General features: G+C 53.3%; 5 protein-coding genes across 5 annotated transcripts; all 5 read right to left on the reverse strand.

Annotated features, from left to right (window-relative positions):
* Nucleotides 1-2687: 2687 nt before the first annotated feature.
* On the reverse strand, nucleotides 2688-3839 carry MGL_3329 (putative aspartyl protease; the record flags this gene model as incomplete). Its single annotated transcript, XM_001729733.1, has 1 exon — nucleotides 2688-3839. The coding sequence occupies one exon, from the start codon at nucleotides 3837-3839 to the stop codon at nucleotides 2688-2690; it is 1152 nt and encodes a 383-aa protein (XP_001729785.1).
* A 2662-nt stretch (nucleotides 3840-6501) lies between these two features.
* MGL_3330 (putative aspartyl protease) lies at nucleotides 6502-7680 on the reverse strand (the record flags this gene model as incomplete). Its single annotated transcript, XM_001729734.1, has 1 exon — nucleotides 6502-7680. One exon carries the CDS (start codon nucleotides 7678-7680, stop codon nucleotides 6502-6504), a length of 1179 nt encoding a protein of 392 aa, XP_001729786.1.
* Nucleotides 7681-10382: 2702 nt separating this feature from the next.
* On the reverse strand, nucleotides 10383-11555 carry MGL_3331 (putative aspartyl protease; the record flags this gene model as incomplete). The annotated part of the gene is made up of 1 exon (XM_001729735.1): nucleotides 10383-11555. The coding sequence occupies one exon, from the start codon at nucleotides 11553-11555 to the stop codon at nucleotides 10383-10385; it is 1173 nt and encodes a 390-aa protein (XP_001729787.1).
* Nucleotides 11556-13083: 1528 nt separating this feature from the next.
* On the reverse strand, nucleotides 13084-15729 carry MGL_3332 (uncharacterized protein; the record flags this gene model as incomplete). Its single annotated transcript, XM_001729736.1, has 1 exon — nucleotides 13084-15729. The coding sequence occupies one exon, from the start codon at nucleotides 15727-15729 to the stop codon at nucleotides 13084-13086; it is 2646 nt and encodes an 881-aa protein (XP_001729788.1).
* Nucleotides 15730-15839: 110 nt separating this feature from the next.
* On the reverse strand, nucleotides 15840-18466 carry MGL_3333 (uncharacterized protein; the record flags this gene model as incomplete). Its single annotated transcript, XM_001729737.1, has 3 exons — nucleotides 15840-16981; nucleotides 17039-17155; nucleotides 17582-18466. Coding segments are annotated over 3 exons (2144 nt in total), but the record flags the coding sequence as incomplete, so codon positions are not given.

The following is an 18466-nucleotide window of genomic DNA, read 5'->3' on the forward strand; positions in this document are numbered from 1 at the left end:
ACGATGCCCCTGTGGTCTGGCAAATGAACATATTCTATTGGCTCTCGAGCATCTGGAACTTGCCTCACAAGATCTTCATTTTCATACCGCGCGCTCCACCGAGAATCCCCCCCCCCTCCCTTGTAGAACGGCCCACACGAGCTGAAAGACAAAGTTCATGAAGGAATCATTACGTAAAGTTTTTCTGTAACAAGGTCAAGCACCGCTCGATCTTTCGTTGACATCATGACATCTCGTCTGGACATGCTTGCATAGCATTGCGACCCGCTCGTATCCTGTTGGAAATATTATGAGGAAACATTCGGTCTGGCCCAGCAACAAGGTTTCCACGGTTGGAGATCAACTTTCGTGTGTCGGAGATGCTTCGTAGCAACAAATGAATCTGAGCAAAGCTATTGGTGACCGGCTGGAATCCCTGTCCTCGGCTTTCTATCCTTGCAGATTCCTACCAGACATGACGAGATGGGAGAGGGGTTGGGAAATAGCATACGGATTGTCCAAGTAACTAGAGCGGACACATGCCCACTGCGGTGACAATTTCATTCTGAGACCTGGTAATGACTCCACCAACGGCAGCACGGTGAAACACAAATGCATTCTGGCACACACGTTTATTTTCGGCGTCTTTACGGGAAACATGCCCCGTTTGAAATGTACGGATCGATGTATCGAACACACACTAACCTTCGATTCATACGTATTTATGGGTTTTCTGCAATCTTTCATTTTCGTTCTGGATACCCCTCGACAAGTGCATGAAAACCAAGGCATACTTGGGCAACGTTTCATAATCACATCTCGTCCATAGAGTTGCCCACTACAGAACAATGGCACTTTCCATCCAATTTGATGCCTAATCCCGTTCCAATCATGTTGATGATCATCAAGTCAACTGACAGTGAATGTTCTACGGAGACCAAGTCAAGCGAAGGCGAGAGCATACTCAAAGGCGTTTTGATGTGTCTCGTTGCTTACTGAATGTGTATGGAAAATACAGACTGCCCACTATTCCGCATAGTCTCATTCAGTCGAGACAACATGCTGATCTGTTGACTCCCCATGTTCGCTTTCAAGGACCAGCGAGGCATGCGTTTGAAATAGGCACTGGGATACGATGAGCAAGTCCTTGCTTGTCCTTGCACCAGAGTGCCCAATGACAGCGAAGATGCCTGACGCGTGATTTACACCAGCAAACACGAGCACACAAGCACTTCGAACAAGCACTTCCCCCTGCCGAAGAGTCATTCCACTCAAGGGATGTGAATAGATTGCTAAAAATATAAGCAAATAGCAAATCGATTGACTCAAAAAAAAATCTGCAGGTCGATTTGCTATGCTACAAGAAAATAATTCGGATGCACGAAGCCAATGAAAAGTGGCTCTAACGTGCCTTGAACCACGTAAAATCACATTGCTCAACGTCGTTATTACCAGATTGGCTGAATCTAGTCGGTGCGATCGGACCAGCTCAAATCATGGAGGCCACATTTTGCTGTGAAAGCGCTAAAAAATGGGGTAGGTTGATAGATATAAAGCGGGCAAGCTTGATTGTACGAGTCAAAGATTCATCCACATTCAACCGACTGACTGTGCGAAAAAAGATGCGATTCCTTTTCAACCTGGCACTTGGCATTGTTGCAGCTTTCACTGTGAATGCAGCTGCTGTTGGTGGTGACGTGCAAGACGTTGAAGCTCGTGCGGATCACGATGGACAGCGCGTGATCAGGTACTCGACGTTCACAAGCATCCCACCGGGTGTGACGAACCCATGCCCAACGCCCAAGATCGAGAGAACGACGGTCAAGTCTACTACGACGGTTACCACAAAACCAACAAAGCAAGCACGCGATCAATTCCCAGGACAAGTCCAAACTCTGGGAACGAGCCCGATGACCTCGCTTATTTCGTTCAGGTGTGACGCCCAATCAACTTACACTCTGACCGACCGTATGATTCAAACCGAATACGTGTGGGAGGAATAATGTCCCCACATGCAGAGTGGCCTTGTAGTTCTAAGATCATGTAGAATGCCAAAGTGGAACGACGTCGAATGATGCGCGAGGGATTGAAATTTTTCATAGGCCTTGAACCACTGAGCCTTTCGCGCACACGCTACAAAGAAGTAATGTGATGAAAGGCATTTATGTAGTTGCAGTGTCTGCGCAATGGCTGCATTAGGACTTGGTTTGAAGGAGCAAGCAGTCGGTGCTACTGGTCTGTGCACAGGAAAGGCAGCGCGCAAGAGACGCACCAATGACCGGATTGGATTCAAAGTTTTGTTCTCAATAGGTGTAGCCCAAGTTCCCACTGCTTTCCTTTATCCTGCACTCACAAAAAGTCCCATGTCCAGTTGCGTGCAAGAAAAAAAAAAATCTTCCCATGACACTCCAAGTCGAGTCCACACGGTTCCAGCTGGATTCGCAGATCAGAGCTGAATGAACATACATGGATTGAACCTACTCACTCCATCAATTCGAGTTAAAGCCGGTCACCGCATCCTGACATGGGCGGGATTCTATGATTTATGCAAAGTAGTTGCAGAACGTTTCCGTCATTAGCAGCACGATACAGTGATCCATGAATGGCTGGCTGGGTCTTGGGTCCGTTACCCTGGCATGTACCGGTGGTGCCTCGTCCGACAGCAAAAGGTTCAAGTATCGATGTTTTTCTTTTCATTCGACAATCCACTACTTCAACTTTCCAATACCGATGCGCGGTGTATCAAAGTCCAACACCACGGATGCGACCTGGAAGAAGCTCTCACCAAGAATCCATCCGTTCAAACCCTTCATACCCAACATGCTCATCTGGCAATTCGTGCCATCAGTTGCCAGAGTAAGCGCCTCTTTGCTCATGCTCACTTCCTTGCCAGCGATATTGATGCTGACGCGTGGTGGGTTGTCGCACTGGAACGTGCCCTGATACTCACCCCGTTCTGACTTTGTGACACGAACATGATCGAGCTTGTCGAGGACTTCTTTCACTTCGTCGTTGTTTCCAATTATGACTGTTGTGCCCGAGTCCACAATGCCCTTGACAGCTTTCCCGTTCAGTTCGGCATCGACTACCCAATAGCCGTCCTGGCTGCTCACGTCGATCCAACCAAATCCACCATCTACTTCAGATTCGTCCGTTTTCCCGATGATCAGAGATGGATCGCTGTCGCGCAAATTGAACTGAAACACATTTTGGTCCATATCTTGTTCTCGTTGAAGCGCTTCGGGAAATGTGTGGCTGGATGTGCCAAACGCACTGAGACTCGGAAACGACAGTCCTATGACACCTTGTACATGGTCGCCACCAGGCATGAACTGTTCGGTTGCCTGCCCAATCGACACATCATTTGCTTTCACATGGCCGAGTAGCACTTGATCCGAGAAAATGTTGCCATCGGCTTTGCCGCCCATGTAGTTCGAACTGAACGTCTTTTGCAGATTTTTCGATGTGGTCGACTTTGCTGGATCATATGTGCCTGTGTTCATGGTCATATCTGCGGAGCCCGAGTCAAATACAATGTTGAACGTCTGTACGCTTTTGCCGATCCCAACCTCGGCTGTCCAGCCCGACTCGCTCTCTAGCGGAATCTCACTCGACCCCGCTCGCTTGCTGAGCATGGTTCCATGGTAGATCGGATGATGCTTGCCCGTGTTTCTAAAGTACGACAGCGCATTGCTGGCGTATTTGGCCGCCACGCGATTGCGCACAGACGCTGGATCTGAGCTAGAGTCATGCACGTTGCGCCTCAGCGACCGTTGCAAACGCACTGCGTTCTCGTCCAACGCCAGGCTGAGTGTCCCCAGGGCCAGGATAGCTAGAACGCTAGTCAAGACTTTGCTCATAGAAAGACACCGGGAAACAGGGCTCTACACACATTCCTCTTGCACTTTTATGTGCCATCCAACTGGCCCAGTCTTGAAACGCAAAGACGTGCGGATGGCCACATGAATGTCCATGGTGCGGAGCCCGTGCATGGCTTTCTCACAGCGTAGACGTAAAACACTCCGCAACCCAGATGATGCCCGCAAATCACAAGCAGGACACCGTCAAACTATGATGACACTTGAGGCGTTTTATGCGTCATTGTGTCAGAACTCTTTCGTTCCCAGTATATGATTGGATTTTCCAGAGCTCGTTTTCATTTCGCACGTCAGACATCGTTGCGCCGAGCTGTCACATTGGCTTCATGCGCAGCTGTGCTCGAATTTCACTACTAGTCACCGAACGCCCATGCGCAGTTGGATGTGCACGTGGTGGCTCGACGAATCCACACATGGAACCTGTTTTCAAACGCCCCAACTTTCAGGGTCAGGCACAGTTGTGTGTTCAAGAGTACGGATTGCTGCGTCTTGAAAGCGCACAGTCTAGACCTCCAGAAAAGACGGACGATGTAGGAGGAACACCTAGAGCTGGGTGTTTATCTGAAACCAGTGCGCATGATTTTCCCCATGCCGGTCAGGGTGACCTATTTCATCAAAAGACCCGCATCTCTCCCTTCTTCCTGCTCACCCCACTGGCCCCACTACCATGGCTTTCATCAAGTTTGCCGTGCGTTCATCGTGCTCCGTGCCTTTTACAAGAATAACGTTCATCAAGCTTATCCTACTTTCTTGCGAATAGCAAACGAACGATGATGCTACATGTCTTCGAATCGTTCCACGAACATGCTCGGTTCGCTCACACCGTCCATGCGGAGAAACGAATAGACGCTGACTCGTTCGAAGAGAGCGACCCAATCGGTGATCTCATCCTTTCACTCATCAAGCGTCCAGGATCCAATCGGAGAACTTGGGCCCTTCTCACCATCACGTGGAACCTGTTTATGCGCAGTTATCGCGGATCCAACGGAGTGCGTATTACAAGATTTGCGTGACCCAGAATCGCGTCTACGCACAGCCGTTCGCTCAACTTTGGATAGACACTTTCTTTTATGCGCAACGAGTCTGAAGAAGAATCAGCGATTCTGACAAGTGGAAACCTCGAATGCGTGAAACCTATCCGATGAATTGGACATGGATTAGGGTTATCTATGGCACGTTTCTACGCCCACTCTCTTTCCCCCCACCCCCACCCCACCCTACCTCACCGGACCTGATCGAGAGGAAAAGGCCCATTCGCATACGAGTCGAGGCGAGTCCTGTGCATACTACAAAGACGAATGTCGCACGCCCAGAATTCCAACACCACACCCTCACAACAACCTCCTATGCACAAGGCTCTCTTCACTCTCGCTGCTGCCTCCGTTGTCGTTGCGTCGCAAGATGTGTCGGTGAAGGGGCTGCACGGCTGATGACAAATCGGAGGATGACGGTACATTTGGGAGTGGCGACATTCTCGGCAGCTGCCGCACCTGTACTCAGAGCATCACAGAGTGCGCTGGATCAAATCCTAGCAACACGGCTTCCGTATGTATCAAGCACCTTGACAGCGTTGCCAAGGACTGCGGTGGCTGCAGTGTGAATGTGTTCCAGAGCCTGTAATTATGAACGCGCATTCTACTCGGAACACGGATGTGTTCCATGTATGGCGACGATTCTTTTTTGTAACAGAGACATGCAGATTTCGTATGGATTTATAAGACAAGGTTTTCATATCGGGCCTGAGGGCACTCTCAAATTGTGTGCCATGCGGGCGAAATTGTCTCAAGCTGCAGAGATGAAGCTTATGATAGAATGACTAGTGCCACCCAAGACCTTCACTAAGCAGACCATTTGTAGGCAGCCTGGGTCCTTCAAGTCACTCCACAATGACAGCGATGAATGAAGGCACGCATGGCAGCTTTCATCCTGTCTTTGCATCTGCCCGCCACTCACAAGACACATGGCACAGCGAAAAAGCCCGTGTGGACCAGCCATGTTGAGCCAAGGTCATCATTTGGCTTTGTCGTTACTGTGCTAAGATCCCGTCAAAAAGTCCATGTTATAGGTCCAAGTTTGCATGTCACTAGCGGCAACATGCACAACTGCTAGCAGAGATTTGGCTAGTCCAACTAACAGAAACCGATAGACACAAAACCCTTAACGCATCATTGGATAGTGCGACCTGGTCGGGCATCTCACTCTCACCCTTCCCCTCCTTTGCCATACATAATGGGCGACTGCAAAAGGCGATGCATTTGCTCGCATTGCTCGACGTATTGAGACTGCCACACTCAGCATTGTCCCCCCGATGGCAGAAAAAGACTTTCATGGCTCTCGACGAATACGCGTTCATCGCCTCTTGAAACAATAAATGCACCACAACACACACACGCACACAAGTGGTGTTCTCACACGGCATTGAGTACAGGGTGTACGAATCGCTCTCGCTGACACCATCATCGTTGCACAGCACCTGTATCTACTACGAGTGGAACCTTGCTCTACCCCCTCCTAATGCGTTACGACCATAGGTGCATTCCATAATTTGTGTTCAAGCGTATACTTTCCTTTCATTTCAACATTGCAAGCACATTCCATTCCATCTTCCCTCGTTTCTGTTGACATATCCTTCTCTACCTTCGGATTAGTTCGACGCCTGCTTCGCGATCTGCATATGATTCGAGTCAAAGTCGCACACATACGACACCTGGCGCAGGAACGGGGCCCCAATCAGCCAGTTAAACTTGAAAAACACCCCTACGTTCTTGAAACCATAGAATGGCAGCATGCACTTTCCGTCACCAACGTCGTACATCGTAAGCACATCCTCCGGGATTTCAACGTCTAGTTTCCCATCCACATTGATCTTTACCTTTGGCGGACTGTCGCAGTTAAACTTGCCTGTCACAGTACCAGTCTTGCTATTTGTCGAGGTCTCGACTCCGTCAAGGCTGTCCAAAAAACGCCTCATCTCCGAGTCCAAAGCCATCATACCAGGCGAACCTGTATCAATCACAAAGCCGCGAATCTCGCCGTTGACGCTCCCCTTGAAGCCACACATACCTCGAAAGCGGCCCAAGTTCCACACGCTCTTCAGCTCTCCCTCGTACAGCGAATCATCCACCTCGCCGATCGAGAACTTGCCACCATCCTTCTTCAACGTGACTTGATACTTGGCTTCATCCGTCACACCCTGGTGCTTTAGAACCGACACAATGCCGTGCCAGCCATGCCAAAGAAACGCTACAGCGGACTCATAGTGATTCGGCAGCGCAATGCCTAGAACACCATTCAAGTTGTCGTCACTCGAAAAGTCGTGCGAGTCCGTGTAGCCAAAAGCAAGTGCTTTCGCCGTCAACCCACCTACACTGACGTCGTCACGCAAGATGGTCCCTTCGTTTCCCGCACCAGTCGCAAAATTAGCATTAAAGTCCTCACCCGTTTTCTTCACAGTGTCCGAATCATCCGGATTGTAGCCCGAGTTCTTTGCAATCAGTGTGTGCGCATAGCCACTGTCAAGTATCATGGTCTGCTCTGCTTCGTTCGAACCAAACTTTGCCTTCACAGCCCACACATCGCCATTGCTGTTCGAACCAAGATCCATCGAAGCCGTCCTACTGCGCTTGTCTACACCAGTCTCGTTGCCGAGACCCGCGTAGACACCACTGGCAATGCGCTTCGACAAATGGTCTGCGACAGCAGCATGCCGCTCCTCCGCGCTCATGCCATCTCGTGGCGGAACATAATGAAGATCGAACGAAGCCGCTGACGCGAACGAGATCGTGCCCAACAGTCCAAGTAGAACGTTGAAAGAGAACTGCATGTTCTTTTCTCGAACGACCTGCCGTGTCTATGTGTGTGTTTTCCCCTTCCTTTATGTACTCTACTTCTATTCCCTTCCTCGATGCCACAGTTTCTTCGTCCGATCTGTCATTCCTCACTCTTGCCAATCAGATCGTTATTTCCACGGGTTGTCAGGGGGTGGGGCCGTTTTGATGAAGCACCCAAAAAAAAAAAAAAAATCGTTCGTTCACGTGCGAACGCTGATCGCACCAGTGCATTTTCGTTTTGTGCCTGCGCTTACATTTTGGACATGCGACCTATTCAACCCGTTCTTCATGTCATTGGCCTCGTGGACTCGAACCTCCCCTCTCCGGCCAAACTTTCCTGCGTCACAGAAATTCTTGACTTCATGGCAGCTGTTCCTATAACGCAGTCAAACCGACGAGCATGTGACCCTGGATCTCTACCCCACATATTCTTTCTCTCCGTAAGCCGATCCAATCTCGAACCCTGCGTCTTGCCCTGCGTCTTGCCCTGCGTCTTTTGTGCCTAAAGTGCCAGTCCACCGCCTTGTTCATCCTTCTCTCTCTCTCTCTCTCTCTCTCTCTCTCTGTCCCCCTTGTATTTACTTGATTGTTTGCACATTTTTTCTAGTTCCCTTATGTTGATCTTACTAGTCTAATATATTCACATCAACGATATCGTAGGCTCCCTATGGTGAAACGGCGCCGGGTATTTCACTTTCCATGCTCACACGCTGATCTTCGACTCGTTCCACACACATATATATTCACTCCTCTGTATCAGCCACCCTTCTGTACTGCCAAAGACCCAAGTCGTCGTTAGTCATAATAGATGTCTTGCGTCTATATAAGATGCTGTCGCGTTGTGGTCTGTTTCTGTGGAATACCTCGACTGATTCAGTATCAGCGACAATGTCTCCAGTCGCGCCAAGTGCCACGCACTTTTCGTGTGGATCTGAGTCAATCGTTCCCATGAGGCCATCGTCCATACTTTTAACACGCTTGGTAAAAATAATGATCATACTAAAAAGATTCGTCTTGTGGTGGCGGATATATGATGTTTGTATATCGCATGCACTCATAACCACGTTCCGCCGCCTAGCATTCCAGAGTCCTGCCAAGTGTTCTCATCATCGGCAGTTGTTCGTTCACACACTCCTATTTCACATCGGCCATCGAAACTCCCACCCAACAAGGGTGGATGAGCACGGACCATTGTCTCGTGCTTCGACAACGCCGTAGTTTCTCGAATCCTTTGACTCATTTCCTATCATGACAACAACGTAGACACACTCTTCATTTTCCCTCTCACGTTGTCCTTCTGCGTGCTTTGTCATGAAAAAGTGCCAAGTTATCGTTTCGTACAACCGTGTCCAGTCGCCGCAGAACGAAAACAATATCCCTCCTTGACTTCCAGCACCGCCTGTGATAGATGTGAGACTTTGGGCACAATGAAACTAGCTTCCGGGTTCAGGTTCAGCCTTTTTTTTTTTTTTCTTTTCTTGTCGCACGGAGCGATCCTTCTCTCATTGTCCTCACCGTCAGCTCCGGTCTTGACGACATAAGCGAGCTGATCCATACATCCATCGGAATAGCTGTCACAATCGAGTTGTTGATACCAAGTACACTCATCGATGTTCTTGTTCTTAGGCTGAACCACTTGGTCACATTCGACGAGGTCGACAACGCGATCGTCGCCACGGTCCTTGAGCTTCGCGTGAGACATACATACATCCACAAAAAGCTTGTTGGCACTGGCGACCCGGTCGTCATTCTATTTCACTCTGCCCAGCTTCATGAGCCAGCCACCGTCATCAACCTGCCCAAGCTTGTCGACTGTAACGTTTGGCGACACTGGAGTTTGTCCATCCACTCCAACACACTGGGCACGCTGTTGTACTGCTCATGTGTTGAAGGTTGTATCTAGATCGTGCATGGTCGCCTAAGTGATACACCTTTGCGCGTGCAGCCGAGCGATGGACAATACACTGCATCAGAGCTCGCACCCTTGATGCAACCAGTCGGCAGAACGACCTTGTATCGCCTCACCTCGTATGATGCGTGAAATGGCAAGTCCGTTATTGTGGGCCATGTATGATAGCATGCGCACCCGCTTTTTGCTTACACGCTTTAACCAACCTTGGATTGATAAAGGTATTGCCCAGTCCACCCAAATCTCTCACATCATTGATGCAATAGAGGTCGTACAAAGCTGATGTCAGAGTTGCGACTGGCAATACTGTCGCGACGTTGAGATGCAACCGTAGTGAGGTAGCCGAGCATATCTCGACAGAGGATGAAACGCCCAGTCCAACACCAGAACTATTATCCGTGCCCACATCCTTCCACGACTTGTATGTTCACTCTCGTACGCCTCAGACCAGACTCAGGCCATAGCACAAACAATGGCCTCGCAGCCGCCCAACGTTACAAGCGCACTAACAGCGAGGTCCCGCACTGCCAACAGGTGTGCCTCGATGCTGTCTCACTTCACATTGCACCTCAGTCTTAGATACAGTTGCCATCAGCTTAAAACCATCGCATTTGGAGGCCACTTCAAAAACGTCCGTCTAAGCACTCAATACATCTGGCTCCCCTCCACCCCCACCGCCCCCAAGCAAAGATCGAGCCCGCACTCAATGCCAGTGTTTCACATATTTCATTCGTGACTTTTCATTTCCATACACATTACTCTACATACGAAACATCTTTGGTTCATTTACTGCCTCGCGATCTGCATCTCGTTCGAGTCAAACTTGCACACAACCGACACTTCCCGCATGAACGCCCCTCCGACAATCCAGTTGTATGAGTAGCTCTTTGGCATGTTTGTGTAGCCATAGATTGGAAGCAGGCACTTGCCGTTGCCAAGGTCGTACTTCTTCATGACATCGTCCGAGAGCTTCACATCAAACTTGCCATCGACTGAGATCTTGAACGACGGCATGCTGTCGCAATCAACCTTACCCGTCACAGAACCACGCTTGTCTTCCTCAACCAGTTCGACTCCCGACATTCCCTGCAGGAACTTCTTCACCGAGTCGTACGAACCAGCAATGCCCGTAGTTCCCGAGTCGAGCAAGAAGTTGTGCTTCTCGCCGTTCAGCGTGCCCTTGAAGCCGCAGTGACCGTACGCCTTGCCAGTGTTCATCAGAGTCTCCAGGTCGCCCTCGTACTGCGAGTCATCGACCTCGCCAATCGACAGCTTTCCGCCATCACCCTTCAGCGTCATCTGGTACATGGCCTCATCGATCACACCCTGGTTCTTCAGGGTTTGAATGAATCCGCCCCAGCCATGGTTCTTGAAGCCAGGCACGTAGTCAACGTGACCCGGAAGCGACATACCCAGAATGCCACCAAGCTTCTGGTTGCTCGAAAAGTCGCGGTTCTTTGTGTAGCCGAAGGCGAATTTCGATGCCTTCAAGCCACCCACGCTCAGGTCATCGAGATGAATAGTGCCCTCGTTGCCACCTCCTGTCAAGAAGCCAGCAAAGAATTTCTCGCCCGTGTTCTCATTGCTACTTGACTTGCCGGGGCTGTAGTCCGAATCCGCCGCTACAAGCGCATGCTCGTATCCGGAATCAAGCAACATGGTCACCTCCTCTTCATTCGAGCCAATCTTGGCCTTGACTGCCCAAGCCGTTCCGCCGCCTACCGATGTCAAGTCCACCTCAGCGCCGCCGGCACGCTTGCTCACCCGCGTTCCATTGGCCACTTCGGGATACACACCGTTGGCAAAACGGGCAAGAACTTCATTTCCGTGCAACATATGCAGCTCCTCACCCGATACTCCGCGCTTCTCCGCGCCCAGGTTCTCCATGTCAAACGACACGGCCGTAGCTGCGGAAATAGTCGTAAGAATTCCAACAAGAGCCTTGATCGTAAGCTGCATGGTTCAAAGTCCTTTGTCACTAGCCCCGTTCACCGAGCCGCATCGCTTCCATTTATATAGTTGTGATTCTCTCGTTCTTTTTTTTTCTTCGCTATTCTTAGCCTCATCTCAAGATGTCAACCGATTAGTCACGCACCATGTCCGCCAATCAGATGATCTTGGCAGCTCAGGCACTTCCGATCAAGTGCGCACGATGAAATTCTTTTCCATGCGAGGTAGGATCGCGCGTAACTAGGCTCGTCTGATGCGTGCGATGTCTCACCCGATATTGGATAATCAGGTCCGTCACTCATGTCATTGGCTCGTATGCCTGAGAATCACTCTCGAAAATGGCCCTGCCCGACTTGGCAGCCTGTCTCACACTGCCTCAGCTCGGCCGCGCATGAGCTTGTCGGCCGGCATATTCAATCACGCCTCCCTTTCCTCAACCTACCTGGCCGGCCAGGCCAATCACGTTAAGACGCTACTCCTCAACCCGTGTACAAGGCACATGATATGTTGCCGTTTACGCTGCCCCTGACCGCGGCGACCCAACAAAATCGATCTTCTCATGCACAAATGTAATGCAACACCCCAATCGCATCAAACAAGATCTGACATTCAGTCCCGCACGTAGTCCGCACATTTTCTCCCTAATGTTGTTTGTCGCAGTCTGGAAACCCGCGTCATCTCGGCCTTTCAATGAATTTTTCAGTTTGTCCTGTGGCCGCAACCCAACAACTTGGCATACGAAAACCTATGGCCGTAGGTACATAAACGCTTTGCATTCACATGCAACTGTATGTCATGACACATCGCACTTGCACTTTTGTCTCTCGCTATACTACCTTGTATATAATGTCGATGGCCCCGGGGATGGTGGGTGCTGATGGCAAATCGCCATCGCAATTTTGTTTGTTCCCGTAAAATCCCCAAAATCGTTGGTCTGTGCAGCAGCATGTCCTTCCCCACCTTCGCGCTCATCATTTGTCTTCGCCGTCTTGCGTCGATAGTTCCCGGCTATCCAGTCTTCATACTATGTACCTGTTCTGTCCGAGATGGAATCTTTCACAGCTTTGGACAGGTACTTGTCGTGTAGGTGACACTTTCTTGACGATTTCTCGTTGCCTTGCTCCCAACAAGTCGCATCCATACTCTTCTCTTCATAGGCAGCTACCGTACATGCGCAAGTATCAGTTGCCAGGACTTGATTAGCGTCAATAGTCTCCGGTCCTTCCTTTTTCGCCATGAGGCCCTATAACACTTACACATCGTTCTTGCATCTTGCATGTGTTGCAACGAATCAAGCAAATGCCCAGTTCTGACTTTCCTAACAATTCGCGTCCCTCGTCCGTCAGAGAGCTGATACACCGTCGCGCCTGCTGCAAACGTCAGGCAGCCCTCCAAGTACTTTCATATTCGCATTTCAGCGACTGTTCCCCCGCCTAGTCCCTCAACCTTCCTCTCCCCCTCGAGCATCATCATCCACGCATTTTTATCAAGAGATTCTTCAATCTTCTACAAATACTCAAACTAAATGTGCTTCACATTATAGGTTAATGATCTCACAGTCCACGAACGACGTAGTCGTAGTGTGTTCGTATGGCGGCACGAATCTAGTGAAGACGGGCTGGAATGGCTCAGTGCATGACACCGTGCCGGATCTCCAAACAGATTTGCCACTCGTGTGCTTGCTCTTATTCGTGTTGGTTGTTGGGCTAGTGTTCGACGAACGCGAAGCCCTCGTCGTCGTCCTAGTCGTCGACGTTGGTGTCGTCGAGACACATGAGCTAGCTGGCACCACCGTCGTCTTCACCGTCGAGCTCGTGTGCGTGCTGCCCTTCGAGTCAATCGAGATTATATCCGTCTCGATCGCCGACGTCATCGAGCTGCACGACGTCGTCGATTTCTTCGATGGCTTCACTGTCGACCTCGTCGTCGACGTTGGCGTCGTCGACACACACGAGCTAGCTGGCACCACCGTCGTCTTCACCGTCGAGCTCGTGTGCGTGCTGCCCTTCGAGTCAATCGAGATTATATCCGTCTCGATCGCCGACGTCATCGAGCTGCACGACGTCGTCGATTTCTTCGATGGCTTCACTGTCGACCTCGTCGTCGACGTTGGCGTCGTCGACACACACGAGCTAGCTGGCACCACCGTCGTCTTCACCGTCGAGCTCGTGTGCGTGCTGCCCTTCGAGTCAATCGAGATTATATCCGTCTCGATCGCCGACGTCATCGAGCTGCACGACGTCGTCGATTTCTTCGATGGCTTCACTGTCGACCTCGTCGTCGACGTTGGCGTCGTCGACACACACGAGCTAGCTGGCACCACCGTCGTCTTCTTCGTCGAGCTCGTGTGCGTGCTGCCCTTCGAGTCAACCGAGATCACATCCGTCTCAATCACCGACGTCATCGAGCTACACGACGTCGTCGACTTCTTCGATGGCTTCACTGTCGACCTCTTCGTCGTGTGCGGCGTCGTCGACACACATGAGCTCGCTGGTACAACCGTCGTCTTCTTCGTCGAGCTCGTGTGCGTGCTGCCCTTCGAGTCAACAGAGATCACATCCGTCTCAATCACCGACGTCATCGAGCTGCACGACGTCGTCGACTTCTTCGATGGCTTCACTGTCGACCTCTTCGTCGTGTGCGGCGTCGTCGACACACATGAGCTAGCTGGCACCACCGTCGTCTTCACCGTCGAGCTAGTGTGCTTGCGGCCCTTCGAGTCAGTCGAAATCACATCCGTCTCAATCACCGACGTCATCGAGCTGCACGACGTCGTCGACTTCTTCGATGGCTTCACTGTCGACCTCTTCGTCGTATGCGGCGTCGTCGACACACATGAACTGGCCGGCACCACTGTCGTCTTCTTCGTCGAGCTCGTGTGCGTGCTGCCCTTCGAGTCAACCGAGATCACATCCGTCTCAATCACCGACGTCATCGAGCTACACGACGTCGTCGACTTCTTCGATGGCTTCACTGTCGACCTCTTCGTCGTATGCGGCGTCGTCGACACACATGAACTGGCCGGCACCACTGTCGTCTTCTTCGTCGAGCTTGTGTGCTTGCGGCCCTTCGAGTCAGTCGAAATCACATCCGTCTCAATTACCGACGTCATCGAGCTACACGACTTTGTTTGCTTCGGCGTCGTCATCGATCGGCAAGAGCTTTCAGGTACCATCGTCGTCATCGTTGTCGCGCGTGTGTGCGTCTCGCCACGACTATCCACAGACGTCGTCATTGATGTTACAACACTCGTCTCCGTCTTACACGACGACGTCCTGTGACTGTGTGGCATCGCGGCCGTCTCATGAGGCTTTCTCGGACTCGTCCTCGAGCGGCACGAGCTCTCCAACACCATCGTCGTGAACGTCGTCGCACTCGTGTGCGTGCGGCCGTTCGAGTCCACCACCTTCGTCGTCGACGCCATCACCGATGGCACCGTCTGGCACGACTTCTTGGGGCTTGAGTTCGGCGTCGGAGGCTTCGGCGTCGTCTTCGAGCGGCACGAGCTCTCCAACACCATCGTCGTGAACGTCGTCGCACTCGTGTGCGTGCGGCCGTTCGAGTCCACCACCTTCGTCGTCGACGCCATCACCGATGGCACCGTCTGGCACGACTTCTTGGGGCTTGAGTTCGGCGTCGGAGGCTTAGGCGTCGTCTTCGAGCGGCACGAGCTCTCCAGCACCATCGTCGTGAATGTCGTCGCACTTGTGTGCGTGCGGCCGTTCGAGTCCACCACCTTCGTCGTCGACGCCATCACCGATGGCACCGTCTGGCACGACTTCTTGGGGCTTGAGTTCGGCGTCGGAGGCTTCGGCGTCGTCTTCGAGCGGCACGAGCTCTCCAACACCATCGTCGTGAACGTCGTCGCACTCGTGTGCGTGCGGCCGTTCGAGTCCACCACCTTCGTCGTCGACGCCATCACCGATGGCACCGTCTGGCACGACTTCTTGGGGCTTGAGTTCGGCGTCGGAGGCTTAGGCGTCGTCTTCGAGCGGCACGAGCTCTCCAGCACCATCGTCGTGAATGTCGTCGCACTTGTGTGCGTGCGGCCGTTCGAGTCCACCACCTTCGTCGTCGACGCCATCACCGATGGCACCGTCTGGCACGACTTCTTGGGGCTTGAGTTCGGCGTCGGAGGCTTAGGCGTCGTCGACGATTGGCACGACTTGTTTGGAATGGTCATAAACGACAAGCTGGTACGAGTTCCCGTGAAGCTGCCATTCGAGTCTGTCATCATGAACTTTTGAGTAAATGTGCGCGTGCTGCTAACGCATGAGTCCCTTGACGTAACCGTCACATCACACGCTCGCCTGTAGGATTCGATGGCGCTGGGCCTGTCGTCACAGTCGTGTCACCACGCTCGCCTGTAGGCTTCGATGGCGCTGGGCCTGTCGTCACAGTCGTGTCACCACGCTCGCCTGTAGGCTTCGATGGCGCTGGGCCTGTCGTCACAGTCGTGTCACCACGCTCGCCTGTAGGCTTCGATGGCGCTGGGCCTGTCGTCACAGTCGTGTCACCACGCTCGCCTGTAGGCTTCGATGGCGCTGGGCCTGTCGTCACAGTCGTGTCACCACGCTCGCCTGTAGGCTTCGATGGCGCTGGGCCTGTCGTCACAGTCGTGTCACCACGCTCGCCTGTAGGCTTCGATGGCGCTGGGCCTGTCGTCACAGTCGTGTCACCACGCTCGCCTGTAGGCTTCGATGGCGCTGGGCCTGTCGTCACAGTCGTGTCACCACGCTCGCCTGTAGGCTTCGATGGCGCTGGACCTGTCGTCACAGTCGTGTCACCACGTTCGCCTGTAGGCTTCGATGGCGCTGGACCTGTCGTCACAGTCGTGTCGCCGCGTTCGCCCGTCGGCCGCGATCGTGGTGACGTCCTCGACGTGCACGAACGGTTCGGCACTACCGTCGTCTTCGACGTCACATGCGTCCTGCGCTCACCGTTCGAGTTCGTTGTCGTTTGCGTCACACGCGTCATCGATGTCTCTGACTGACATGACTCCGTCGGCGAGCTTGGCGATGGGCTACCCGTGTTCGTCTGGTCTCCGCGACCGCCGCCTGGGCTCGTCGGCGAGCTTGGCGATGGACCCGACGTGTTCGTCACATCTCCGCGCTCACCGCCTGGGCTTGTTGGCGAGCTTGGCGATGGACCCGACGTGTTCGTCACATCTCCGCGCTCACCGCCTGGGCTTGTTGGCGAGCTTGGCGACGGACCCGACGTGTTCGTCACATCTCCGCGCTCACCGCCGGGGCTTGTTGGCGAGCTTGGCGATGGACCCGACGTGTTCGTCACATCTCCGCGCTCACCGCCTGGGCTTGTTGGCGAGCTTGGCGATGGACCCGACGTGTTCGTCACATCTCCGCGCTCACCGCCTGGGCTTGTTGGCGAGCTTGGCGATGGGCCGCCCGTGTTCGTCTGGTCACCGCGACCGCCGCCTGGGCTCGTCGGCGAGCTTGGCGATGGACCCGACGTGTTCGTCACATCCCCGCGACCACCACCTGGGCTCGTCGGCGAGCTTGGCGATGGGCTACCCGTGTTCGTCACATCTCCACGCTCACCGCCTGGGCTCGTCGGCGAACTTGGCGATGGGCTACCAGTGTTCGTCACATCTCCACGCTCACCGCCTGGGCTCGTCGGCGAACTTGGCGATGGGCTACCAGTGTTCGTCTGGTCTCCACGCTCACCCCCTGGGCTTGTTGGCGAGCTTGGCGATGGGCCACCCGTGTTTGTCTGGTCTCCGCGCCCGCCGCCTGGGCTTGTTGGCGAGCTTGGCGATGGACCCGACGTGTTCGTCACATCCCCGCGACCACCACCTGGGCTCGTCGGCGAGCTTGGCGATGGGCTACCCGTGTTCGTCACATCTCCACGCTCACCGCCTGGGCTCGTCGGCGAACTTGGCGATGGGCTACCAGTGTTCGTCACATCTCCACGCTCACCGCCTGGGCTCGTCGGCGAACTTGGCGATGGGCTACCAGTGTTCGTCTGGTCTCCACGCTCACCACCTGGGCTTGTTGGCGAGCTTGGCGATGGGCCACCCGTGTTTGTCTGGTCTCCGCGGCCGCCGCCTGGGCTTGTTGGCGAGCTTGGCGATGGACCCGACGTGTTCGTCACATCTCCACGCTCACCACCTGGGCTCGTCGGCGAGCTTGGCGATGGGCTACCCGTGTTCGTCTGGTCTCCGCGACCGCCGCCTGGGCTTGTTGGCGAGCTTGGCGATGGGCCACCCGTGTTCGTCACATCTCCACGCTCACCACCTGGGCTCGTCGGCGAGCTTGGCGATGGGCTACCCGTGTTCGTCTGGTCTCCGCGACCGCCGCCTGGGCTTGTTGGCGAGCTTGGCGATGGGCCACCCGTGTTCGTCACATCTCCACGCTCACCACCTGGGCTCGTCGGCGAGCTTGGCGATGGACCCGACGTGTTCGTCTGGTCACCGCGACCGCCACCTGGGTTCGACGGATTGCCACTTGGTGCCGGACCATTTGGCTGGTTGTTGCCGCCATTGTCAGGACCATTGTCAGGACCGTTGTTAGAGCCATTGCTGCCGCCGTTGTCTGGACCGTTGCTGGGGCCATTGTTGCCGCCATTGTCTGGTCCATTGTTGGGGCCGTTGTTGCCACCGTTGTCTGGGCCATTGTCTGGACCGTTGCTGGGGCCATTGTTGCCGCCATTGTCTGGTCCATTGTTGGGGCCGTTGTTGCCACCGTTGTCTGGGCCATTGTCTGGACCGTTGCTGGGGCCATTGTTGCCGCCATTGTCTGGTCCGTTGCTAGGGCCATTGTTGCTGCCATTGTCTGGACCATTGTCTGGACCGTTGCTGGGGCCATTGTTGCTGCCATTGTCTGGTCCATTGTTGGGGCCGTTGTTGCCACCGTTGTCTGGGCCATTGTCTGGACCGTTGCTGGGGCCATTGTTGCTCCGTT

Source organism: Malassezia globosa, assembly GCF_000181695.2.
Source record: "Malassezia globosa CBS 7966 chromosome Unknown mgl_sf_8.1, whole genome shotgun sequence".
In the NCBI taxonomy this organism is placed as follows: domain Eukaryota; kingdom Fungi; phylum Basidiomycota; class Malasseziomycetes; order Malasseziales; family Malasseziaceae; genus Malassezia; species Malassezia globosa.